The 27,962-nt window shown below is 36.9% G+C and overlaps 2 protein-coding genes across 5 annotated transcripts in view; one reads left to right on the top strand and one right to left on the bottom strand.

Annotated features, from left to right (window-relative positions):
- Nucleotides 1–27,962, bottom strand: part of LOC139959340 (kynurenine 3-monooxygenase-like) — a 108,950-nt gene that overhangs the window by 65,009 nt on the left and 15,979 nt on the right. For 2 of the 4 annotated variants that reach the window (XR_011789989.1, XR_011789990.1), the window contains exons 10-14: nucleotides 26,916–27,005; nucleotides 26,175–26,232; nucleotides 24,475–24,557; nucleotides 23,453–23,614; nucleotides 6,166–6,246 (exon numbers count right to left, since the gene is read on the bottom strand). Coding sequence is in view for 2 of the 4 variants with exons in the window: in XM_071956829.1 (XP_071812930.1) it covers nucleotides 15,197–15,352; nucleotides 23,453–23,614; nucleotides 24,475–24,557; nucleotides 26,175–26,232; nucleotides 26,916–27,005 (549 nt within the window). In the remaining 2 variants the exon portion in view is untranslated. Of the gene's footprint in view, nucleotides 1–6,165; nucleotides 6,247–11,333; nucleotides 15,353–23,452; nucleotides 23,615–24,474; nucleotides 24,558–26,174; nucleotides 26,233–26,915; nucleotides 27,006–27,962 lie in introns of those variants that run through there. The other 2 variants (XM_071956829.1, XM_071956830.1) reach the window with 1 other exon arrangement.
- Nucleotides 424–2,980, top strand: LOC139960418 (cytochrome P450 1A1-like). Its single transcript, XM_071958766.1, has one exon. It carries the CDS (start codon nucleotides 1,390–1,392, stop codon nucleotides 2,842–2,844), a length of 1,455 nt encoding a protein of 484 aa, XP_071814867.1. The 5' UTR covers nucleotides 424–1,389; the 3' UTR covers nucleotides 2,845–2,980.

The following is a 27,962-nucleotide window of genomic DNA, read 5'->3' as shown; positions in this document are numbered from 1 at the left end:
TATATATATATATATATATATATATATATATCTATATATATATATATATATATATATATATATATACATATACATGAAGAGAGAATCAAAGCTGGCAAAATTCTTTTTCTGGCTATTTAAGGTGCTAAATATTTATATATGTATATATATATAATTTTATGTCTGTGTGTGTGCTTGTACATTAACATTCGGTGCAAAATTCCAGCCTCAATCTCACTAATTTTTCCTCTGTGTTTTCGCACGCAGAGTAGAGCGTTCCAAAGTACACCTCTAAGCACCATTTGTCACAAAGTTAAAAGTAATATGTTTTTTTTCCTTCTAAAGTCAACAAAGTTTGAATCGATCCTGAATATTTGTTTGCAGACCGACTACAGTATCAACCTACTTGTGACAAGTTTAAGACGATTGCGTGCAATGGCAGCCCGTGATGACCAGTTCGCGTGCAAGTTATCAGTTGAAGATCAATACAACAATTGTTAATCTTCTTTGCTTATTGTTAGCCGCAAAGAAGGTTCTTTTTTCTTTTAAAACCAACTTCTTTTGAAACCGTTCAAGCGGTTCAAGTGCATAACAATAACCTCGTCTGATGTTAACTTTGTTTTTTTCCATTTCTGTTTACAAGTAATAGTCGTTGTTTGTAAGTAAATAAAACCAACACGCAATTGACCCAAATCAAATTTGTCGGAAATATTAATATCTGTTTTATTGCAGTTGGATGTTATTTGATATTTCTCGTTTTAGGCATTGCGCCACCCCTTCAAATCTTCGCGCCGTAAAACTGTCTTGGCATTAAAACGTCACCCAATGACCTTTCACGCTGAATTATTGAGGTTAAATGCTATCGCCCCTGTGATTTAAATTTTGTTAAAATTATGTGTTTTCTGTATATCTTTAAAGTGTGTCTTAAATATTTCATTGAGTCATCCAAATGGGCGGAAGGCGGGGTTTCTCATCGACATGAGCATCAAACCGTATCATAACTTTGTCCAATCAGCTAATAACGAGCTATTGTTCAAACGACTTTACTAGCTTGCGCATGCTCAATACATTCTACGTAGATTAGTGAATGAATAACGTGGTACTTATCAGCTGATATTTCCCAGGCCTCACAAAGTTTATCAAGCAGACTGACGACTACTCAGTGTTATACGTTACCCCAGTGCTTGGGCAAGGTTTCATGCAACTAAACCTATACATTGATATGGGGGGAGAAAAAGCCTATATAAAGAAACGCAAGAAGAATGCATTCGCATTAAGTCCTTCCTTTGTGGGCAAGTTTGCTTGAAAAAGAAGTGAATCCATTGCAAGAATACACTGCTAAAGAAAAGAAAAGACCCTGTTCTTGGTGATTTTCAAAGTCTTTTTTTGTGTGTGTAGAAAGCAGATAAAATGTCGTCATCCTCCACCACCAAGCAAGCTAAATCCGTACCCGGACCACGCGGCCTACCGATACTTGGTAATGCCCATCAACTAAGCAACGAGTTACATAAGACGTGCGCCAAACTATCAAACGAATATGGTGACGTGTTCCGAATTCGCATCGGGAGCCGAGACGTCGTGGTCCTAAACGGAGCCGACGCTATCCGCCAGGCCCTGGTGCGACAGTCGATCGATTTTGCCGGTCGACCTGATATCCTCTCGTTTCGCACTTACAAGAAGATCATTGGCGAAAATATCTCTTTTACGAGCTATTCACCGGGATGGAAACTTCATCGTAAACTTGCCGAGACGGCACTGAGGACATTTACAGCAGGCAGACAGCGTTCCGTCTTGGAAGAGAAAGTGATATTTGAGGTGGAGGAACTGATAACGTTTTGGACAAATAATAACAACGAGGAGATAGTGGTTGACCCCGCCAATGTCATCAAACTTTCCGTGAGCAATGTGATGTTATCGTTCATCATGGGACGACGACACGAACTCGACAATCAAAAATTGCTCGACTTCCTCTCAGTCAGTGACGATTTCGCGGCAGCGACGGAAAATGGAAATCCCGCGGACTTTATGCCGTGGCTTAGATACATTGCCCATGGACTTGTCACCAAATTCGAGAACGTCCTTCACTCTTACAAGAACTGGTTCGGCAGTTACATCGAAGAACACAAACGTGATTTCCAAGTCGGCTCCGAAGAGGACATCTTAGATTATCTCTGCACAGCCACGGACGGAATGAACGTCAACGAATTAGCGGCAGCTAAGATCACCAAAGAAACATTGCAGAGTACAGTTTACGACCTCTTCGGTGCCGGTTTCGACACTGTCTCATCCACTTTGATATGGGCAGTTCTCTACCTTATCACTTACCCCGAAATTCAAGAGAGACTTTATCAGGAATTGGAGAGAAACGTGGGTCAAAATAGAAACCCGAATTTGGATGACCGCCAAAATCTGCCTTTTACGCAAGCGTTCTTGTCGGAGACGCTCCGCCACTCGTGTGTCGTGCCATTCACGATTCCGCACGCCACGACTAGAGATGTCATCTTGGGAGGCAAGTACAACTTCCGTATTCCTCGGGACACCGTTGTCTTTGTGAATCTCCATTCGGTTCAACATAGCAAAGAAGTCTGGGACAAACCGGAAAGATTTGATCCAACTAGATTTCTGACCGAAGATGGCAAAGAGCTCGATCAAACGAAGGTAGAGAAGACGATGGCCTTCGGAGCTGGCCGACGGCGTTGTCTGGGATCAGAGCTAGGTCGCAACGAATTGTTCCTTTATGTGACAAACCTTGTACACAAGCTATCTTTCTCTCCTTATAATAAAGAGGAGCTCACAATGGATTACATACCGGGCCTCTCAGTGAGACCTCTTCCATTCAAGGTAAGACTGACCTTGCGTGATTGATTAACAATTACCCTGAAATGAACTGAAAAATATGCCCTGGGATTACATGATTACAATGTTGCCATCACTAAGCTATGCCACGTATGTATATATTAAATAAGTTTATTCATGAATGCTATATACCGAACCCCCCCCCCCCCCCCAAAAAAAAAGAAAAAAAAGAAGACGTCTTAAGGTTGTGTTTCTTCTTCGAAAGTTAAACGCAAAACTTTGTTTTGCCTCACTGAGATTTGTTTACTTCGATCAACCTCTGGTCACTGGGACATATGAGTTTGATGAAATACGTAGATCACCGTCAGTGCTTATTTGAATGCACAAAATATAATTGATGAATTAATTAAACCGAACCAAACTCAACCAAATTGATTGTCTTAGTAGTGCAAAGTTTCCGGTTTGGCCTAGAGTTGATTTTGAAATGTGTTCTTGCAGTGGTTGGCCATTCTTAATGTAACCGCAAAGTTTTAAGCCCCGAAAATGCCAACAGTCACTACTTGTGTAATACAATAATCACTTCATATTCATATACGTTATGACCTAATCACTATACAGATCCCTCACTTTTCCATATATAGTGTATGTACTTATAGTCCTTCCTTATTTGCATATAAGACACGGGGCGCACGCAGTTATTAGGTGGACTAATTATTTTTTTGGCAAACATGCGGAACAATATCATATAAACGTGATGGACACATGAATGATTCATGTATGTGCAAAGTACATCAAAGATATATATTTGCTTAACTAGAGCAGTGTAGGTCTAATAAAACGCAACTTTCACACGTGTTTACATAGCACTTGATGTGCCTGCTGCAGCCAAGTTCGATTTCTTGGTTAACAAACTTAAATACTTGTAAAGGCCTAATACGTATTATTTTTTATAATTGATTAATATTACGGCTTTTGTCTATCATATCAAGAGTTTGATATAAATAGGACTAGCATTATTTAAACAAAAAATACGAATAGAAGAGGTAGAATGTAACATATAACAGACAATATACAACAGTAAGATAAGATATAACATAACAGATATAGTATATAACAGTAAGAAATAGTTCTTCATGGACATATTGTTTTTTGTTCACGCGAGGGGGGGGGGTAGGTGGGGGGGGGGGTGAAGGGGGAGCAGTTTACTATGTATTGCTGCAAACGTAACACTTAATAGTAATCTTTTATCAATTTTTTTTCCAACCGGATCGTTTATCCTTGATCAGCGAAAACCAATAAACAATGCGATTTTATCAGGTATATTGCGTAAAAATACGAAAAATAAATACATAAAAGTAGAAAATGAAAGAAAAGATATATTTCTTTTCTTTGCAGGCCTCATTTCCGTGATTCCTAGTTTATGCTGACAAGAAAAAGTTATTAGTGAATAAAATGGGGGGGGGGGTCCCCAAATTATCCCAAAATATTATTGCCAAATGTCAAACGATAAGTTCTCTTTAAATAAATAATCCAATCAGTGTTTTCAATTCTCAGTTGGCTGAATTTATTTTTAAATAAATAAATTTCTCCATAAGATAATTGAGTAAGTCTTTGATTAAATTGACTTGATTGATATTGGGTCCAATGACTGCGGGTATTCGACGTTAAGCGATATCAAATGACAAATGTTTTAAAATTATTAAGTTAATGCCAAGTTAACATATTTTCGTTTCCAGAAACAATACCTCTTTCAAACATAAAAATTCACATGATGCTTATAGCTATAATAATCACTATACACAGACAACTGAAATAATCATATGAGATGAAGAAATATTGTTTAAAAAAACATTAGCTTCGATGAAAGATCTGGTTAAAAAGTAAACGAATTTTGATGGTTTACTAGATTTAATTTGATATGGAACTCAAACTGCAAAAGAATAATTATTTGCAAATTATTGAAATTGAATTCCACTAGGCCCCAAAATAGAATACTTGTACTTATACTATATGTTGCAAATACAACGAAAACAGTAAAAAATTAGGTCATTTTTGTGCACAGAAAATCAAGGTAGCTGACTACCGTTACTTCAGTAATAATAAAAATTAACTCAATGATGCTGACATGAAGTAAGTTCAAATGTGTACAAACGTTACAATATGCCTATAGGCGGATTTGGCTTTTCTAAATTTTAACTAATTCATAAGTAACTGCTTTATCGTTACGGTAACCAATGACAAAGGACTAAATGTGTTTTATTCATGATCATTTGTTTCAAAATGGAAGACACATTTGATTTAAAGGAGACGGTTACGCATTAATGACGTCATCACTGCGTCATATGTAGATAGTGGAACAATTTAAATTGGTATTGTTACAAACATTGATGTTTTCATTATTTTTTTTGGGGGGGGGGGGGTCGTTCCTTGTAAATAATCACAATCTTAATTTTTGTCCAATTTTGGAAGCAACTTTAACAGAAAATTAACTGGAAAACTATGATTTCTCAGTTTAAGTTTCTTAATTCCTCCTCTATTGTCTAACTGATTAATTGTTAAAGTAGGAAGGATAAGGATGATAAATTTGTAAATATTACGAGTGTAAAATGTGAGGAATTCTCATTATAAGTATTCCACATTCCGATATAATTCGTCCATATATATATATTTTTTCAATCTATATTCAGCTGACTATTTCAACCAGTAAACTTACACGTTTAAATTGAGGGATATTGTTGAATATTTATTTCACACATGTCTTTAACTCAATGAATTGCTCATTTTTTGTTGGATGTTTTCATTATCTATTATTTTATAACATAGAGGAACTCTAAAAGGGTTAACATGGTAACGGAAGTATTATAACATTATTCATATAATTTGTTTTCACTTTGAGTTAAAAAAAGAAAAGAAAAAAAAAGAGTTTATCTAAGATTTTACAAGGAACAGTAACACTATTTGGTTTTCTAAGAAAAATATCATTTAGGCCCTAAGTAACAACATTTCTACCCACCATACTTTTTGTTTCATGAATATACGGATCATGCAGAGGATTAAAAAAGAAATAGAAAAAAAGCCATCATAGAATACAACCAAACTGTTATTCTAGACTTTCAGCAAAGTCTATTCAAATTTGATAGCGATGACATCCCCCCCCCCCCCCCAAAAAAATCTCCATACTTTTCACACAGGGTTAAAACGACTAGAACACAGAGTATAAAACAACTGTTAAATATAACAGCCTGGGAAATCTCAGGAAAGTCTATTAAGTTTATGGTTATGAATATAAAAATACGTTTCTTCTTCACATGGGCATTTTTTTTTTCAATTTAGGTAACGAATAAAGATGGAGGACTAATGGGGAAAAAATGTATTGTATTTGATACTCACATTTACCGAGGAAAGAATTATTTTCATCGTCTTTTTGCGTAATGAACATTATGATTTTATATCATCTATAGATTTCCGGGCCTGAAAGTGAAATGATCGGAAAAAAACCTAATATCATGTGGATGAAACATTTATTTCAAATCCGAATTGTTTGAATCAAATCTGATTGATTTTGTTTCTTATTTCTATATATTTTTATATTTTTTTTGTAAATTTCTATTCGGAAAATGATGTATTTGGAAAGTGGTGATGAATTAGAGATGTTTCATTAAAATAGAAAAAAAGGATACGAATTAAAAAAGAACGGTACCCACAATGTTGTCTTTCTTTGTTCCTTTTTCTTTGTTGTCTTTTATTATGTCTTTTCTTTGTTATATTTTATTTGTTATAAAAAAATCATTCAGAAAGCTGCTTTAAAGTAAAATCGCCTTAAAGGTCACCATCAGTATTGGCCCCAATTTTTTGTTGAGAGCATTCTACTGCTACAAAATTTTGAAAACTTTTCAAAAGGGTACTTTCCCGTTGGTTCTCCAACACTTGCAAATTATAATTTGTTAAATTGGACAATTTCAATATCTCAGTGCGGTGAAAAAATACTCTTGAAGGTGGCAATGATATGTTTGTTGAAAGTTCGGCATGAGTGACAATTATTTGATCTTTTTAGCATATTTAAGGAGGCAACAGTGATGTCCTTTAACTTTTCGAGACGGTTTTTTATTTTTTGGCTTGACACAAATCACTCCGCAAAACCCTAGTCATAAAGTTTATCCTGGGTCGTTCGTTATCTACAAAGCATAATCATAGAGTCGATAATTCTTTTTAAGTTATTTTCCTGCTTCAATGCACACTGTGTCTCCCGCTGCGATGAACATGGAAAGAAACAGTCATACACGCTACATGCGATTTTTTTTTTATGGTAACCAAAAAGTAATGAACTCACACCAGGGGTGACGGAAGAAAAAATTTGAGGAAATTTAGGTGAAATATTTCAAGTAAAATACTTCCCAAATCTAATTACTGGACTATACATGCACGATTAGTTAATACTATGGTTATTACTAGTATTATTTTGGTGTGTAGGCTGTAATGAACCAATTGTTAAACGCGCGTCTTTTATGTCATTCCCTTTCGGCATTCCATGCAGTGAAAATCATTAATTTGGCCCCTGGGAAAAAACTGTTTCATAATCAGTTTTAATTCCGTAATAAGCAAATCGCTTTGTGTATACATCTTCCGCAATTACCGGATATGAGTGTTAGGGAAGTAGACTTTGAAAGAATATTTGAAGTGTGAAATGCTAAATTGACTACAGGAGTATGTGTAACCCTGCAGGAAAGGGGGGGGTAGTGGGGGTCGGGGTAGAAACACCAAAACGATTTCCCCAATTCAAATCTGCTTTTTCAGTGTCTTGGAGAACAAGTCTGGCTAGTAGATTCCACTAAGAGGAGGATGCTGGGTACATTTTCGGTTTTCGAGCCAAATATACTTCTTTCCCGCTGCGCAATGGAAAACCCAAGCATGTGTAAGCACCTTAAAGTCTTCCGAATTCAAGTTGAATTGTCGTAGCACAATAAACAATTAAAGCCATACCCGCGGTCCCGAGGAGCTTTTATTTTCTTGTTTTGGCGAACTTGGGAATTTAGTTCTGGTTATTGGCCGGGTTTCCAGGAACCCTTCGTGGGAAAAGCTCCTGGTTGGGTGTGAATGTTCCGAAAGCAGGTGTTTTTTTTTTTGCTTTCTAGTAGCGACTTACAAGCACGCAAATTTATCAGAAAGAGGGCTTACCGTGAATTTTTCTTTTGTGAGGTATATCCTTACAGAAAACAGTACAAATTTGTTCGGTGTACTACTTCAAGCTATATATATATATATGTATATATATATATATATATATATATATATATATATATATATATATATATATATATATATAGATGTTTACTTGGTATGAAGATGCCCCGAACTGAACTTTTGGCTACGTTGGGTTATTTGAGGTAATCACAACGTTCTTTACTATAGGCTTTTTCAACAAGCACTGTCTTGATGAAATTTATAATTGGAGGGTTTCTGCCACTTCATGGGTATAGCGTTCTAACAGTTTTAATGCTCATATGAGCTCAACGGTTGTCGTAAAAAGCGTTTTTGAGATTAAAAACGTATGTAAGACTAATTCAATAAATCCAGACTCCAAGAAGCTCTGATCTGGTATGGAAATTACTCTTGTGTTCTTGGTTGGTGTTGTTTTAGGAAGAGATCAAAGGTCATTCGAGTTAGCGATCGTATTTTGGTCAATATTAACTAGGCCTATTGTTTTTTCTTTTAGTAGTTCAGTTTATGCAAAAAAATACAATGAGGACAACAGTATTCAAAGAAGACGTGAAGTACTCTTCAGAACCATCACGTAATCACAGAAAATGACTATTCATAGAACCATCACCAGGTGCGTATCCAAGGGGGGCGTTGGGGGCGCGCGCCCCCCGGGTTAGGAAAAGAGGAGAGAAAAAAAGAGAAGAAAAAAGGGAAAAGGAGGGGGGAAAAAGAAAAGGAGGAGAGGAAGGAAGGGAAAAGAAAAAGAAAAAAAAAGAGAAAAAGGAGAAAAGGGGGGGGGGAGTAGAAGATAGCCAAGACCTCGGGAAGAGAAAGAGGAACAGTCATAGTTAAAGCGCTGATCCCTACTATATACACAGGGTAGCCAGTGACAGATCAAGGATTACGGAGGGGGTGTGCGCCTTACCCTACCCCTTACACCGACAACTCCATTTTTGACGTTTCCATTTTTCCTCTCTCACTAATGTATCTATATAAATACTATATATGGTCTATCATAACGCGTGTGTGTGTATGGACGCCTTAAACAATTGTACAATTGTGCTATATGGAGCCAACTGTGGCTGGTCTTGAACTCGACCGAGTCGTCGGGGAACATGACGCATTTCGGGAAGGGGCGACTGCCCCCCCCCCCCCCGAGCAAATTTTCTTTATGACATCGCTAGTAATTTCAAAATAGACAATGCTTAGATGCAACTTACAAGGCCTGGGAAGTGTCATTTCCAGCGATCTGGGAGGCATTTTCGGCCAAAAATTTTATTGTACGCTTCGCGCCAACTCATGGTGGCGCTTCGCTTAGATAGTTTGCCTACTGGCTTCGCCCCTCCCTTGGCAATTACTCGCTACACGCCTTTTCGAATTTGTAAAGTAAAGAGCATATATAACATCATGTCAGTGAGCATTGAAATGCATGTTCCAGGATGAACAGCCCCAAAAACTGTCTATGTGTGTAGTCAAAATTTTTCGCGCGCGGAACGCGCGTTCAACATATCGATGCCAATATCATATAAACAAGCATCGGTCATTACATCGCATGCCATCGTTTACCGTACGGTCCGTCAAAGTTGCACAGTATACCGCCGGATGCTAATGTAAACAACCAAATGTCTTATGTAGATGGAGAAAAAGCATACAGATCCATTTATGTCAAAACTCTCTTTTACAGTAGTAATATCGGCCAAGCTTAGAACTTTATTTTAATTACCAAGGAGATCATTTTTAAGCTATTCATTGCTATTTATTTTTCTTTCAGTAGGTGCCAGAAAAAAATGGGGAAAATTTGGTTGCGGGGGGGGGGGGGCTGCAGCCCCCGCCTCCTACGGGACCTACGCCTATGTGTGTAGTGTTCGGTTTCGATATACCTGATATCGGAAATATCTGCTATTTTTCATTTCCTTCAACGCAGTTTTATAATAGCCATTATAAGAGGTTTTAATATTTCTACACCAATAAATTAACTCTGTCTGAATTTTCGAAAATTTCCTCACCAACATTCTTCATCATACTTTCCTCTACTCGTGCAATTTTGACCTGTCTGTTAGGGGTTCAAGGAGGTTTTTCTATATTGGTTGTCCATAGATTGAATTTTGTGCAACATTATGGGTATGTTCTGAAGTGATTTTATTCACGAGAAATGTGAATTTTCAAATTCTCAACAAATAATGGGCTTAAAACCTTGAAAAGTGGGGCTTTCGGATATTGTGGGCCGTGACGTAGAATCACCTACAAAAGCAATGATCCATAGGACATGCAATGAGGTCGAACATGATGTGTGACTGGTGACAATCTTCAAAAAGTTTATGGATGGAAAAAAAAAATTTGGGAAATACTGCGGTTCTCAGGCAAAAGTGTACATCTGGTTGGTCATTTTCAAGCCCGAGAAGTGCCATTTCCGGTGATCTGGGGGGTATCAAAACCAAAAATTTTCTTGTACGCTCCGCACCAACCGATGGTGGCGCTCCGCTTAGATAGTAATTCGCGCCCCCCGGGTTAGAAAATCCTGGATACGCGCCTGATCACATGATCAGAAAATTAATACTCATAGAACCATCAAATGATCAGAAATTAATATTCATAGAACCATCAGATGATCAGAAAATTAATACTCATAGAACCATCACATGATCAGAAAATTAATATTCATAAAACCATCACATGATCAGAAAATTAATACTCATAGAACCATCACATGATCAGAAGATTAATATTCATAGAACCATCACATGATCAGAAAATTAATATTCATTTTTAGTTCAGAACTAACTTCTGACGCGCTTGTAGTAGAGGATCTTTTAACACATTTTGTATTTTGGAAAAGTTGGTCCAAAATTCCATCAGCTCTGTGGTCTGAAACAGAGGTCAAATGTCACCTATTTCTCTACAATAAACTGGATGATTTTAATCGGTAAAGCGGTTTGGCTAGTTTATGTTAGCATAACATTTGTTAAAACAGTTAGTGGCAGAATTGCTTTTGTTAACTCAAAATAAAATGAATAACCAATTGAAATGGCGTGACAGGCATCTCTATTCCTGTATTCCGCACAGGAAGACATTTTGTGCATGTATATTGGTTCTCAAGAGAATTAGAGGCTACCATTCTTTATCAGTGACTTTCATTAATGTCAATTACGTAAGACTTCTAATTCTAGATCTAATTCTAGATCTCTCTGATCTTCTGGTTCGGAATCTTTCTTGGATAAGAATGGAACAAATTAGTTCAGAATTCAATATAATAGGCCACTGAAGATGAGAGGGGGGGGGGGGGTGGGAGCCTCTGGACAACCACTATCGATGGCACAATGAACAAAAGTATAAAATAAGAACAAATGACTTTAGCAAGGTTTACTGTTGCTTGAATTGTAAAGTTAAAGAGGCACAGCTGGAATTTATTTCACTTCAATTTTTATACAGCAAAAAAAAAGGTAAACAAAAAGACAGAAAGAACAGAAATATGAAAACACAATAAAAGAAAAGGAATGCAAATTCTTGTCAGTTTCCAATTTTAAATACCAAAGTATTTTGGAAAGAATGCATCAGATAACATAAACAGCCGCATTATATTTGAATTCTTTATTATTCAACCCTGACCAATCAGTCCTTGTTCTTTGGACACAAATGTATGCTATGATACATAGCATAATTATTTGTGTTTTAGTTTTCACTTATATAAGGCACACGAAAATTCATCCATCTAAACTTGGTTAATAAATAAATTTATTTCAGACTTGAGCTGAATTTTCACTTCCTGTCTCAGTATATTGTATTTATTTATCCACGAGAATAGTATATTTTCGTGAAATATATTCATACTTATCTCTCTATTGTCACCTTGCTCAGCTTAATACAGAAAATCTCATTTCTCAAGTTTGGATGCTGTGTAGATGATATTTTAGGTTTAAAATCAATATGTATCAGCGGAAAAAAAAGAATTAAATTCTTCAAACAGTCGTCGTCACTTGACGTCGTTAAGTAATACAACTTCTTAGGAAAGCATATTTCTTTAAAGAGCTTAAATAATACAGTTCTTCAACACACATCACGCAAGGGTAACATAATAGCCATAGGTAAATGTTTTTCAGTCTAAGCGCTATACTTTCTTCAGATTATTAACTTGTTATGGTCGAATGACAAATGAGAATTACTTTTTATCTATATGTTATTTCATCTCTGTGGAGTTCGATTAAGTTCAATTGTGAAGCATATTGCTAAGTTACGTAAACCTACATACATAAACTGTTTAATAAGGTGAGGTCAAAGTTCATCCAACAGACTATTCTGTAGGCTAACCAACTATGTGATAAACAGATTATGTAAATATCATCAATTTAGAAAAAAAAATTAAAACAGTATGCGAGAAGATTTTTTTTAAATATTACCCTTAAATCGAATGGTTTTCATCATACTGATTAGTAATAGAAAGGTATTGATATGATCTCCTCCCCACCCCCACTTCCTTTTATGGAAAAAACGCAGTTTTATCTGTCTGTGTGTACTAATATGCATTATGATCGATATCTATAACGGTAGTAAAACACAGTGATAACTAACAATAATAAAAAAGAAAAGAGATTAACAAAATGAAAAGAATTAGAATAACACAGATTCTCTTCCAAACTTGTTTAAATAATAATAACATTTAAAAATAGCACTGCAAGCACAACGTTAAAGCCTCATTAGCTTTTATCTTGATAGCCTAAATAATCATTCTTTTTTTTATTTACTATTTTGTAGTACATATTCACACAAATCATGCCAAAGTACTCTTTTGGCAATATTTTGGCCCATTCGCAGAGATTGATTGAATGAATAACTCAATCAAAATACATCGGTCTCTTGTCTCTGTTTTGTAAAGTAAAAAAACACAAACCTCAAAGACATTAATGGGACCTGTATCATGTACGTTACTATCCGTCACTCTAACAAATAATGGTGACCCTTCAAAGGACACATGTAACATTCACATTTGAGTCCTTAGTTGCTCTTGCTGGCAGTCCATGACTGTACATGACTAGTACTGAGTCCATGACTGTAGTCCATGACTATTACTGAGTCCATGACTGTACATGACTAGTACTGAGTCCATGACTGTATATGACTAGTACTGAGTCCATGACTGTATATGACTAGTACTGAGTCCATGACTGTATATGACTAGTACTGAGTCCATGACTGTAGTCCATGACTAGTACTGAGTCCATGACTGTACATGAGTATCACTGAGTCCATGACTGTACATGATTAGTACTGAGTCCATGACTGTATATGACTAGTACTGAGTCCATGACTGTAGTCCATGACAAGTACTGAGTCCATGACTGTAGTCCATGGACTGTACATGACTAGTACTGAGTCCATGACTGTACATGACTATTACTGAGTCCATGACTGTAGGCTATGACTGTACATGACTAGCACTGAGTCCATGACTGTACATGACTAGTACTGAGTCCATGACTGTACATGACTAGTACTGAGTCCATGACTGTACATGACTAGTACTGAGTCCATGACCGTACATGACTATTACTGAGTCCATGACTGTAGGCCATGACTGTACATGACTAGCACTGAGTCCATGACTGTACATGACTAGTACTGAGTCCATGACTGTACATGACTAGTACTGAGTCCATGACTGTACATGACTAGTACTGAGTCCATGACTGTAGTCCATGACTGTACTGAGCCCAGCAAAAATTGTTTCACTGTGTAGCCTACATATCTGAGTTTTAAGCAATGAGGATATTTACTAGCCTATATCAGCGATTCATTTTAGGACTCTAGTAGTGAACAAAAGGGCATGTGGCCACTTGCATATTTCATTCTCGCTATCCATACGTATGGGCTTAAATGTTTGGCCAAAGAGTACAGTAGTACATCGTCACAATTATGTGATATTAGCACACACCGGTGCCAAAGGGATCCCCGAGATAAACATTGGTTTGGCTGTGTTTATGATGGAATTTATGCATAACGAGGTTTTAAAGATGATTACGACAGTAAAATAATGGGCTGATGAATATATTAGATAACACAAACGAAAGTATATATTGAAGTATGAAAAATTTGCACAACAAAATATGAATAAATAAATTATAAAACTTAAATAAGAGCATGGCAAACATGGTTAACTTTCCTTTAAATTAAAAATGAGATTTTTTTTTTCCTCAAATCTTTTCTCCTTGTTTAATAAGAATTATTTCTCCTTTTTAAGTCTGCATCCTTCATTGTTTGAAATTGAGGTTTCTTTGAGGGTAACAAAAGGCTGATTAGCATACCTCAAGTGATTGTTTTTATTATAATTTGTTTCTGTCTGCGTAGGAATTTTACATGACCGAATACATTGTGTGTGTTCATTGTAAAATGTGGAATGTAACTTGAATACTGGTACTCTCCTTAAAAACAATTGTAGAAATGTCTTGCCAGCAGAAACAAACTGAAAACAAACAAACTGAGCTAACACTTATATTAAAGGCCTATAGTCATATTTCAACTTTATTCAACACTCTTCAGCCATTTTCTTTAGATTTCTTTCTTTCTTCAAAATTTCACCTTGCATTTGTATATTTGTGTAAGAATTAAATACAATATCTTATTTTCTGATCAACTGTGTTCTTCAACACCTACAATAATACAAACGGAAACTTCCTAAATAATTCTCAAAAGTGCTGCTTTCTATAATGAACACGTCCTTCTGCGTATTATCCTGAAAATGGCTAGGCCTTGATTCTTACATGTTAGGATGCAGTGTTTTAACCCGCTGAAGCTTTACACCTTGGATTTGGTAAATTCGACCAGCAAAGATATGGTCTGCGATCAATGCCATGGCATCTGACATACTGCTTCGTAGCTCAGTTTATAGAGTGCAAGGCTTATATTCCTTAAGTCACTGGTTTGATTCCTGAACTATATATTTTTTTGGTTCCCTTTTCAAAATTTGCTTTCATAGGCCTATTCATCAATTAACTGGATCCAAAATGTCTCCTTACGTGACTGAAGCAATGTGACTTATCTTTAAATTCTTTGACATGGTTTGATGATGTGTTTGATAGAAGCTAAGCGTATAAAAAACGAAGAGATTACAATTTCAAACTGGACTGGATATGTCAGTTTGGATAAACTGCATAGAAATCTGTCCAATTTTGATGGAATGGGCTGTTCGTTCAATTGTTGGGACATTTCAATTATTGACTACCCTGACCTATTACCTCTGCCAGTTTGACCCTATCTTCTCCCACCTGATGTTCCTCCAGTGGAAGTTAAACCGGCGATGACCAGAGAGATTTGACCTTTGCCAGTACCCCGTGCCTGCTATCATTGGAAGCGCGAACAGTGCGGAAATGAGGCAAAACCGGACAAACTGTGGAATTGGAAAAGCCGGAAAATTGTTGAAGTGAACATGTGAAACTCCACAACATGTTGACAGTGGTGTGTATCTCTCTAGTATAAAACGTGTGTGGTTAGAACTTTCTTCTTTCCAACATGGGGAGAGTATTCTACTTTGTTAAGCTCCGAGGGGTGTAGAAGAACTTCTTTCACTTCTATCTTGTACAATTATTAAGTATTATTATTAAATATTACTGTATATGATATGTTATGCAACCATAAGTTTCTTGTTATCGAAAACAATTTATCAAATGAAATACGATGAAATGAACTGCAACACAACAGATCTTTCACCCGGTGCTGTGGCCGAGTGGATAGAGGATGTGGTATTTGAAGCAACCAGCTTTGGGGTTCGATCCCCAGCCGGGTCATAGTAAGGAGGGTTTTTCATCCAAGAGCAATCTACGGTTTTCCTCATCTGAAATGACTTTCTAAATTGCATTTTTTTAAAAATTTTTAAAAGTAAAAATATATTATTATAATCTTTTAATGGCCCACCTCACACAACAACCTTTAAAAGTCATGCACAGCTGACTGCCCCACAACTGGTTATGAAGTGTTGATCAACTGGTTATAAAGTGTTGATCAACTGGTTATAAAGTGTTGATCATATACAATTTGCTCTCTTTCAGATCGCCATCCAAAACAGCTAAGTGATGATATATGAGAGGTGACAAACTTTCTTGACTTTTGTCCATGTATGTTTATATGTGACACTGGGTGTGAATAAAGTAGTTTAAACGCTGTCTGATTGATGTTGGGACGAATGTCACTCGAAATACAACAAGCACCCACAAGGACTACTCCTGCACCCTCCCACCCCCTTTAATTCCACATCTGCTAAGGGTCATTGGTATGACCAAGTATTTAGACTGCACCTTAAACAGCCAATTCTTTACAAACACCAGAATTCTTATAATTCGGTTGTTTCTCCATTTTGATTCTCTTAGCTTGTGAGGGTCATTTTTAGTGCCTTCAAGGACCGGTCACTAAAGTGGATCGAGTAGATTTTACCCATCTTCCTTTGGCCCACACTCCAACATTATTAAGTTCAACCAACTTTTTTTGTAAAGATTATTGTTTCCTATCTTGCTGTTGACTTTTGGAAGGATGCACCTTGCACTAGATATTACCGCGACTACTACTATCAGTAATTACATAAAAAAAAACGTTTGTTTAAACTTGTTGGCTGGGCAAACTTCGGAGTTACACATATCCCTGATAAGAACAGGAATTGTCTAAACAGCTTAGGAAATCGCTGTCACGCAAGTCACAATCACCTCATTACCAAAAAAGGTCGCAGATTGTTTTATTTTCTTTGACCCTTTTTCATATAAAAGTTAAGACATATAAGTTAATACCCTTCATCTGACATTTCACTGGTTAATATTTGCTAGTACTGTGGACAATATGGGGAAGAGAGGGGGGGGGTGGAAAGGAGTGGGCGGTGAATAACATTTTTTTCAACTTTCCACATCACTGCTTATCAAAATTACCAAACTTATTTCAAGAGGGCAAGGTGACCATATACAAATAATAGTTCTATCGCTTGCTCCAGAATTTGAGTGTTTATGAAGTGTAAAGGAAGTGCTCTAGATAATCTGTCCGTGCTTGACTAGTGAAGCCCCTCCGAGGAAATGAAGACGCACCTCTAGAAGAAGAGTAACAAAAGGTGAGAGAACATCCGGAAGAAAAAACGGACGAGAAAGAAGCGACAAACGTGTCATAAGTAGACTTGGCAAAGTCATGTTTTATTTTGTCTATGCCTTCTAAAGGGCGACCTAGATGTGAACTTTGAAATCCATGGTAATTTTTTTTAAGGAATCTTGTCAAAAAAAGGAAAAGCTGCAGCAGCTGCACGACTCCTACTCAGCAAGGATGGATCAAGCTGCAGCAGAGCAAAGAAGATTATTACCTATGCAGCGATGGCCCAGGATGCTGCAGCCCTCCCCCCCCCACCCCCATCATCCCACATTTGCCCAGGTGGCCTTACCTAATTGAGCAAACAAATCAAACACTGCCATCAGTCACTTTAACAATTGTTATCAATGTATGAAAGCGTCTTCATTTCATCTTTTTGAAATTGTGAAGTATTTTGATAACTGAATACTAAAACCACTTGTCCTCAAGTCATCCAGCATAGCAGTAGAATTAGATCACTTTGACCTCTGTTTGAGATAAAAATACCAACTCCTTGGACATGGCAACAACCAGATGTGCTAAGGTCCCATCCTGTCCCATCACAAGCCCCATTCCCATGACAACGAGAGCATGGACTTCTCTGAAACCGAACAGATTTCAGGGTTGACTGCTGTATGTGGTGCTTGAGGTTACCTAAGAGATATTCAGCTGGATTGCATATTGCATCCTTTCACAAAATCGTTGAACTAAATTTTTTCACCGAAATCGGTGGCAACAGAGAGAACTCAGTGCGCGACATCAAAATACCAAGTATGAGATTAAGTAAGGGAGAACCTACTGAGTTAGCTGATGATAAAAGGTTGAGAGTTTGACCCCTCATGACCTCTAACTGACACCAAACAAACACACTTACATCTTCAAGACCGTGCAGTACTTAATCTACATACCAAGTCTGGGATGCATCAAAACTGATCTTGTCCAGAGTTATCCTGTTATCCTGTCAAACTTGTCAGATCTATTAGACTATTGCTGACATCAAATGACCTTTAACATTCCACAAACAAATATAGCAACCAAGAACTCAATTAAGAGCCATTCCGAATACCAAGTATGAGAGTTGCTAACAATGAGTTGAAGCTTGTTTACAAGGTTTTCAGAGTTTGAAATGAAAAAATAAAAAAAATAAAAAACATAAAATAAGAAAAGGAAAAAAAAAAACATGTTGCCATCATGCATTACAACATATCAATATGTAGTATACATATTGATATATATAAAGAAAGTGGAAATGTGGGATAGAGCATGCCACAAATTCTAGCAGGGGGTTAAGAAACTTTATATTCAGTATGTACATATTCATAGTTACCCTCTATAAATGAACAGCGCCCTTCAACACTTAAAACGTTAAAGTTGAAACTAATTTGCTCATCAGCGCAAAGCAGTGTTTGAGCCTACTCTTGTCTTGTCAAGCCTTCCCTTCACAATACATAACCACGCTAAGAATCAGAGCTGGAAATTTACAAACAAGAGGGGGTACAGGCAGCTTTTTTCAGCAGGCAAGTTAGAAATTGCCCTTGGTTTTCATTCAAAAGGGAGGTCTTGACAGCCCCCCCCCCCCCCAAAAAGAGTTTCTGAAAGAGCACCAACCAAGGCAATTTTTCAAAATCTGGAAGGGCTCAACGTCAACAAATACAGAAGAGAATACATGTTAAGAAACTGTTTGGACAAGTTTTGAATCTTGATTTGGTTTGATTAAAAAAAGGCACAATGGTTAGATAAGTTTTTCTGGGGACCATTATAAATTTGTACAGCTATGTGGATGCACTTTTTATGACACCAAGGACAAAGCAAAATGAAATTCAAACTTCAAAGAGGGGATCTACAAATAATGTAAGAGTGCGGAGGGGGGGGGGGCAAATCCCTCCACAATCAGAAAAGACTGTACTTAGTAATCAACAAACAATCAGCAAACAAAACGAAGTCTTAAGTCAACAATGTAACTTTATTTAATGTTACCCCAGAGACAAACAAACATGACTGTAGGAGAGATAACAATCGTAGACCGGCTACAGTGCATTGTCTGCCAAAGTATTGGTACGAAGGAGAAGGACCTTAATTTATCACCATTCAATAATGAATATGTATATCACTGATGTCAGCTAATTATCATACCGATATTCCTGTGCCTGAAGTTGATTGTTTAACTTTGTTAAATTGAGGGAAATTTGGAAATTTTCGGCATCTGCAGTTTAAAGTCTCATCCTCGTTGTATTCTTGTTTTTGGTAGAAGATAATTTTTTTTTTTTTTTCAAATTTGGTGGTATTTTGTGAATGCAGATCTGGCAACAGCAGATTCAGTAGTGATGTCATCATCTTCAAGCTTGAAAAAAAGTCTTTTGTCTTTTGTCAACAATGTAACTTTATTTAATGTTACCCCTGAGACAAACAAACATGACTGTAGGAGAGATAACAATCGTAGACCGGCTACGGTGCATTGTCTGCCAAAGTATTGGTACGAAGGGGTAGGAACTGTAATTTATCGCCGATCAATCATGAATATGTATATCACTGATGTCAGCTAATTATCATACCGATATTCCTGTGGCTGAAGTTGATTGTTTAACAAAATTGCGGGAAATTTCGGCATCTGCAAGCAAGCATCAGCATCTGCAAGTCTCATCCTCGTTGTATTGTATTTTTTTTTTCCGGTAGAAGAATTTTTTTTTTTTTAATTTGGTGATTTGTTTGTGAATGTATCTGGCAACAGCAGATTCAGTAGTGATGTCATCATCTTCAAGCTTGAAAAAAAAGTCTTTTGTCTTAGTTTAAAATGTTCCAAAAGCATTTATCCAAGATTAGATAAGGAATATTTCTACAAAAAAAGGTAGCTCTGTTAAATAAAACTTCTAAATACAGAGAGAAACACTGACAGTTAAGTAAACATTTAAAATGTACCACATCTCCCGAAGATTAGAAAAAGCAATTTGGTTTTGACAGCACAGACCTGTGATCTACTTGCTGGAGTAATGGAGGGGTATAGCCAGTCAAAATAAGACTGCATGCAATCAAGTAAGGGACTAGGAAAAACTCTTGAAGATTGAGTCTTCAATTAATAGCACAGAGATGATAATACCCCCCTTCCCCTTCAACAGAAGTGAGCTGCAAAGCCAATCACAAACAAATGCTGATGGAGACCATATTACAACCCATTCTTCCCTGCCTCCTACTCCTCCTACCCCCCCCCCTCAACTTCCACCAGAAATGATCTCAGTATGGGGCATCCATCTATGAGGTTTGTGATCTGGCAAGATGTGGTGTCTACGAGCTTCACCTTTACAAACATACTTTATCCACCGCATAGATTGACTGTATTTGGCATAGGAAACAGGTTATTGTTTGGTTGCAATATAAGGTTGACAGTCCTGAACAAATGTACTGCAAACAGTTATTTTCACCAATTTGAGACAATAGGATCTCTTTATTTATGATAGAGGGTATCAAGAGACAAGGTCAGGTCCGGGGTCAAATATGTCACTTCCCCCTCCCCTCTTTTGGCACTGTCCTTCTATCCCATTATTTTCCTAAATTTACCAAGAACAGCCCTATTTACACACCTACATGGATTAAATATTTATACCAACAACTTCACCTCATATTCACAAGGTTTAAAAAACCATGTATTTGCAAACACATGTTTTATAAAATGTATGAACTTAAAAAGACAAATGTAATCACCACATAAACCTTCTATACACACTAACTAATCGTGAATAGGGACAGAGGGGGAAAAATCTATGGATCAAAGTCTGCAATGAAAGAAAAAACAAGGGAGAAAAAACAAAAAACAAAACCCAAAACAGGAAAGAACGCTCTTCAAACTAACGACTTGGTGATACTTCACTGAACCCTGGGGGATGCAAATACCAGGGTGACATTTCAAACAGCGAACGGATGTTTTTCCAATTTCCAGTTCAATCAATATTTGGATTAGTTTTTCTTTTGTTTACTCTACAAACTGTTGATTCAGAACTAGCTTTGTTCCCTGCTGCAGCAAAGTGCTTGATCACCGGGCCTTAATAATAAGGTCTTGGAGAATGTACTTATTGAAGGGGAAATAATGAATTGATAAACACTCCTATCTGATACTTTGCACTTCCTGAAAATTTTGAAAGGTCAGAAAAGTATTGCTCATAAATTGTCAACGTGCTCAAACATTGCTGAATGTTTACAAAACCTTTATCCCTGCAGTTAGGAGGGGGGGTTGTAGGGTGGAGGGAGAGTTCTAGCCCTCCAAATAATTATCTCAGTGTCTCAGTGAAATTATACAATCTGAAGGAGACGGTAAAACAAGAATAAAAGTAATTAAACCAGGTTTGGTGTTTATAGCATATTTATTTTATGATGAAAGACAGGTTGAAAGTCATCCTTTGTTCAAGCTATACAGCATACTGGGAACCAAGATAAAATAAATCAATATTTTTCCTTATTATTTTCCTTAATACTATTTTAATTGTGTTTGAAATATCTGAGGTTGTTTTGCTTTACATGTGTCATGACTACTAATGCAACAATTAAAGGTGTCTCAATGATAAATTTTTTCAGAATCTACTAAAGGGACAGTAATAATTCATTGCTATGGGGAAATAAGGTTGATATTTTTCTTGGTCATATTCTTGGATATTTCCGTGACGAGGAGAGACTTGTGTTACCTCAGTATAAAGCATGAACTAACCAGCATGAACTAACCAGCATGAACTAACGACCCAAGTTAGGTTCAAAAGAGATGCTAAAGATACACTTTGTGTTGAATTTGCTACAATCGCATGGTCAAAAACATAATAACAATAATAATAAAAACTTAGTCTCATATAGCGCAGAATCCAACGAAAGTTGCTCAGTGCGCTCAAAACATGACCACCTAAAGAAAGCAAACAGATTATCTTTTACCTTAATCCATCAAAATCACACTGGGAAAATAAACTTTGAGTAAGAGGTTTGCACACAAAAGTTTCTGTATTGGGTTGACCGATTAATAAACTGGCTAATGAGGTGCAACGGTATCTTTGTCACAAAATAGGCTGGTTAGTTTGATTGATGGGTGTCTGATTATGTGGAAATACTACATACCCAACACAATCTACAGCTTGAAAGCATTCTGCTAACGCCACTCTTAGATATCCTCTGCTCTTGTCTTAACAGAAGGAGACAATGTTTGATACTTTACTGAACGTGACCGGTTGTGACATGTCACATATCACAGCAAGACAAGACAGTGGTTTGTCATGACCCAATTTTTCCACTCTCCCCCAGGGACAATGGTAGAGTCTGTGTGTCATGTAATTTATGTAGTTTGATATGTGCAGTATTGTTCGTTTGTCAAGTTATGCCAGTCTTTTAATTACTTTGTTCAACTATTTTTTTTCTATTCAGCCATTTGCAAGTCGGCATCATTGGTAACGATTTAGTTTAGTCATGAATCTTGTTGAATACTTGTAGCTCAAACACTGGCTGGGAGGAAGGACGGCAGATTGGAGCAGTAGTGGGCATCTAAGACCAAAACAGTTAATAGCGGGTATCTATTTATGTCACAATTCTCTTCGTTGGTGACCCTGACCAGTCACTCTCAAGTATTGGTCCAGATGAAGTACATATGAAGTACATTGCATAAAGTCACTCAAAGTTTAAGCTACTCGAGAAAAATGCTTAGTCTTACAGATGGGTGGGTGGGTGGAGGAGGATAATCCAAAATTCCACCTAAGCAGTCAATTCAGGAGAAGTTGTTGGTACAAGTTACTCATTCTGGTCGAGAGGTCCATTAGCTCTGCAGAGATTTATTCACTTTGTTATGATCTGATATCTTGTTACAGTGTATATATAGGTACAGAATGGTTTTTCACTATTTATTGCATTTTCCACCTGTTTGTTTGTCAGGCCGTGTGCGTAGTATCTTTACTTTGCTCGGCATCTTTTCACTGAGCCGTCTGCAAGCCGACATCGTTAGTCGCTGCACTCCTTCAGCACTCTTTGTGTATGCACAATACTGCAAGAGTACCGAGAACAAGTAGAATTCTAGACAGTTCTGGTACTTAGCTATATACCAGATTTCCGAAGGTACCCCCCGGTATGAGTACCAAAATCTTTGCAGTTGAGAATGAGCACAGGTGACAATGCTAGAATATGTGTACAACCTTCCCACCATTCCTGGAATATTGACTATCAAGTACTTTTTGCTCTAAAGTTTAGCATATTTTGTTAAAAGACTTTGTCTGTCGTCCTATTGGTCAATTCACACGCTACCTGCGTACTGTACCATCCCTTCTTCTGCCGTTTCCCAATCCTCGATGATATACATTTTAAAAAGCTTTAATGGTTTCATCCTCCTGGTCTATTTATCTGACATGATCTATTTGATCTTGCAATATATTTCACTTACCTTCTTCTGTTGCTTCCACTTGCTGATGACGATGCTGTACCTTATTCTGCTGAAGGTGACCATATTGTAAAGAGGCATGTAGCTCTTTGGTAAGAGCCAGTATAGAAAGTCATCAATCTTCTTGTTCAGCATGAACAACTTAGAATTGACCAGATGCCTCATCTGAAAATATGAGTAGATAAGGCACAAATAACATTATTCAAATACCTCAACATTTTGTCATGACAATAGAAATCACTGGGAGTCACAACTCCTTTTAGGGTCACCGAATCATTTTTGGGGGCGGGTCTTTAAGCAAAAATTCGGAGGAAGAAAGATTGCCAATATCTGAGGAAGAAAGATTGCCAATATCTGTGTAAAACTTGAGCAAAGTCTTGAACTTAAATTACTGCAAGAGTTTCAAAATATGGCAACTCTGCACTCTAAATCATATTAAAGAAAAACAGTCTCAAAAAGAAAGGGGAATACCTCCTCCTTGTTGGTTGCTTCCCCAGAACAACATCTGGCCACTGGAGGGCCACAAAGCAAAAAACGTTTGATTATCAGGCCCTAAATTACAGCTAATTGTATCTGACTCAAGGCCAACTTAGACAATGCCATAACATTGTGCTGTAAGGTCCAATAGCAAACTGGACCTGCTAAATTCCATTTACATGAATTTGTATGAAATCATTTGAAATAAGTTTTCCTGTTCCGAAAAGTTGCTAAACATTTTTGGCTTCATTGTAGGCGCACACTGGAGTAAACCAAAATCGTACATAACCTCAAAAGTGAAACTTCGTTCCAAAGTGGAGGGACAAAAGGTATTAAATACACACATATCCGATATACAACTTCTACAATGCATGTGCAGAATGAACCTTTGTTGGTTTGCGGCTGGGTATGCACAGGGGAACTCCAGGGGAAAGTGAGGTATTGTGTGTGTGTGGGAAGGGTGGGAAGAGGGCAATTTGGGGATGGTGTGGTGATATTGGCCCTATATACTATAACTATGCCATTGAGAAACATGGCTTAGGACTTACCTCCACATAGTTGTACAAGGCAAGATCACACATCGCTTGGGCGTCCGGGGATCGAACCTGACTGAATTCCGGGAGAGCGGTTTCTGTAATGGCAAGGGCACACAGGTTAAAAGGTCTTCATAAATTGTGGCACATATGACAGTACTGTATCAATCTACGATATTAAGTTGTTTACATAATGAAAATCAATTTCTTTACTTTTATTATTTTCATGAAAAGAGTAATCTTTTTTTCTTAAATATAGCTATATAAATGTAGCTCAATATTCAGGGTCAAGTTTTTAGGAAAATTTTCAGGTAATTCTCCTTATTAGGATTTTTATTTAATATTGAGCCATGTCTGTGAATAGATCAATGTAAGCCCCATCGTTGTTTGCACTGTGAGAGTCTTCAGAGCTTAGATTTAGCATGCATTTTAATGATGGTGCCAAAGAAGGATAAAGACCTTGTCTGAGCACAGTTTAATGTGCTGCGGTCAACATTCTCTGGCCGCACATGTATACCATACCTGGTAGTATACAGAACATACTCAATACATCACTGTAATGGAGCAAGTTACTAAAAAAAACTACCTAATTTCACAAAAGAAGAGTTTAAATAGCAAGCAATCAAGGAACCTGTTTGATTCTGACAATTTTGTTGTATCAACAAGAAAGAAAACTGGAAATTTCCAAAGGACTTGCTGTTGTTTTTTATTTATTTATTTTGTATTATTTGTCTCTACAGGCAAATTGGTGGATTGCTCTGTCATTGAATTACTGCATGCACTGTTTGCATCAAAATTTACCAAATTCAACACTAAAAGTTGTGTGAAATCAGTGTTTGAGGTAATTTTGGTAATTTTCTTCTTTTAATTCTATTCCATAGTAAAATCCCTCCCATCTCTTGACAGTCAAATGTTGGTTCAAGGTAAATATTTTGAGGTTTCCGTTTGATCAATACCGATATGATTAAAGTGTCTGTGAGACGGAATGTTGATTCATAATCATAACCAGGTTGATAATATCACTAAGAAAGTTGGCTTCTTTAATTTGATCCACTGCAATGTTATATTGAGAAAAATACTAAAGACTAAATGAATGAACAAAAAATGACTGGAAATTAAATATATATATATTTTTTAAAAGAGCTTCTTGTCTAGAATGGGATTAGCACCAGTGACCTCACTGTCCTGTACATATATATCTAACTGAGCTATCCAACCCTTAGCTGGTGGTGATCCCAATCTAGTCATTCCTTCTCTCGGAGTGTCAGTCAGAGCATGAGTAAATCAGAGATCAGACCCCATATTGTATTCTTCTAACCTGAGGCAACTGGGTTCCAAATCCGGTTCTAGCCGTATTATTTAAAAAATAATTCAAGAGGGCAAGGACGTTATATGCCCACTTCATTCGTGCTTATTGGCAATTATCTCTTTTAGCAGCAGAACAGTTTGAACCCTACACTGCCCTAGCGTCCAAACATTATCTGATTTTCTATCCCTAACAAGCAAGAAGACAGTGGCATAAAGAACAACATCAAATGGCACGAACCAAAACAAAGATATTTAATTAGCTGGTCGGTAAATACGACCTGGTGCCAAGCCTTCTTCCTATGCAGACAATTTCCTTATCATCTTTTATAGAAGTGTAAGCTAGCTCAGATATAACTGGGATGGGTGTCTCACCAAATACTGTATGCAATAACTTCATAGGTACTTACTGAAATTGTTGTTGTGTTTATTTAGGATCTCGTCAAGGACGACACAATCTTCGAACCCCTGTCAGAAAGCAAACAAAAGGGGAAATATAAATATATATATGTATATATTCATTTGGGGTCAAGGGGATAAACTGTTCATTTGCAGTCTAAATGCACACCCAGGAATGGTTTTAGGCCAGAGAAAGAAATTGATTTTATTACAAAGCATCATCAAGAACTTTGTTGTTTTTTATTCATTCTTTTATCAATTTTTATTAAAAGGATGCCCTTTTATGAGATATTTGGTGACAAAGGTTGACAGCTTAACAACAGACTGAAAGTGTGAAATATTTTCTCTTTAAGATATCTGTTATATTGTCTGCCACCAGAGAATTCCTTTAATAACTGAAGGCTCAACGGTTAGATTGGCTGGTAAGCCAAGTTTAGCACACAAGTCATTACACCTGAGTATTCCTTTAATAACTCAAGGCTCATTGGTTAGATTGGCTGGTAAGCCAAGTTTAGCACACAAGTCATTACACCAGAGTATTCCTTTAACGACTTAAGGCTCATCAGTTAGATTGGCTGGTAAGCCAAGTTTAGCACACAAATTATTACACCAGAGTATTCCTTTAATGACTTAAGGCTCATCGGTTAGCTTGGCTGGTAAGCCAAGTTAAGCACACAAATCATTACATATGCATGTTTAGCACTAGAGATAACGACCACTGTTGGAATGTAACAAAATATTTGCTGACTTACGCAATTCATTCCTTGACCATAGAATGGAACCATAGCATGTGCAGCATCACCCATTAGAACGGCTTTGTCTTTGCGATGGTAAGGATAACACTAACGGGTAAAATAAAAATAAAAATATAATCAAAACAAAACAAAGTCTAAGTTGGTGTTTGGTGAACTCACCAGCATTCCATTAAATAACATGTGTTATGAAAAATATCAGTATATCTAATCGTCACCTTTATTTTGTAAGAGAGAAGTGCTTGTGAAGGGCACCTGCCCCTCAAAAGCTTATCTATGGCTTTTCTTGGTTATAAATTAATTTTATTTTAAGTTTGGCTAATATTCCAAAGCCAAAATAAATCAGTAAATAATGAATCCAAATATTGACAATTTGATATGGAAGGGCTGCAGTCTGCACTGAAATAAGAAAAACAAATATTTAGGAAAATGTTTGCATATCAATAAAGTAAGTGGAAAGGCACATCCAATTTTCACCCAATGAACGTTTCGTGACCAAGCAATTACTGTACCATTAGTTCTCCACATTTTTCCCCCATAAAAGAATCACTCAAATATTAGTGATGATAGTGATGGGTGCCCCTTCATCAATTGTCGGGGGATATTGGAATTCCCCCTCTCTCCCCATCACAATTGAAAGCCTGTGCACATCACTGAGTGAAGCTCATGCATAGACTACATTGTAACAGGAGAGCATCCAAATATTCACTAAAATCAACCAAATAGCTATAAACTTAGGCTATGAGGCCACATGTCCTAATTTTGAAATGATGCAAAACTATACTAAAGCATATTTTTTGTATAAAACGTCCAGTCTGGTCAAACTTACAGGTGAGATCTTGGTTTGGCAAAGTACCCTCTCTCTAGTTAAAGCTGAAAACCCATATTCCACTTGCCAACAAAATCAGTCAGGTTTAATATCAGTGCAAAGAGTCTGTGGAACTATATGAAGTTTACTCTCCTCATTCAAAATGGTGCATTATAGTATTATACGCTATCCTGGTAAATGACAATAACGTCTTCAGCCATGATTCCTACGTGCAAAGG

Source organism: Apostichopus japonicus, chromosome 19 (assembly GCF_037975245.1).
Source record: "Apostichopus japonicus isolate 1M-3 chromosome 19, ASM3797524v1, whole genome shotgun sequence".
NCBI classification, from domain to species: domain Eukaryota; kingdom Metazoa; phylum Echinodermata; class Holothuroidea; order Aspidochirotida; family Stichopodidae; genus Apostichopus; species Apostichopus japonicus.
The sequence above is the reverse complement of the archived record's forward strand: the minus strand, read 5'-3'. Positions and strand labels throughout refer to the sequence as shown.

Excerpts from the sequence above, each read along its gene's own strand:
- LOC139960418 (XM_071958766.1), top strand. The coding sequence starts at position 1,390 with ATGTCGTCATCCTCCACCACCAAGCAAGCTAAATCCGTACCCGGACCA.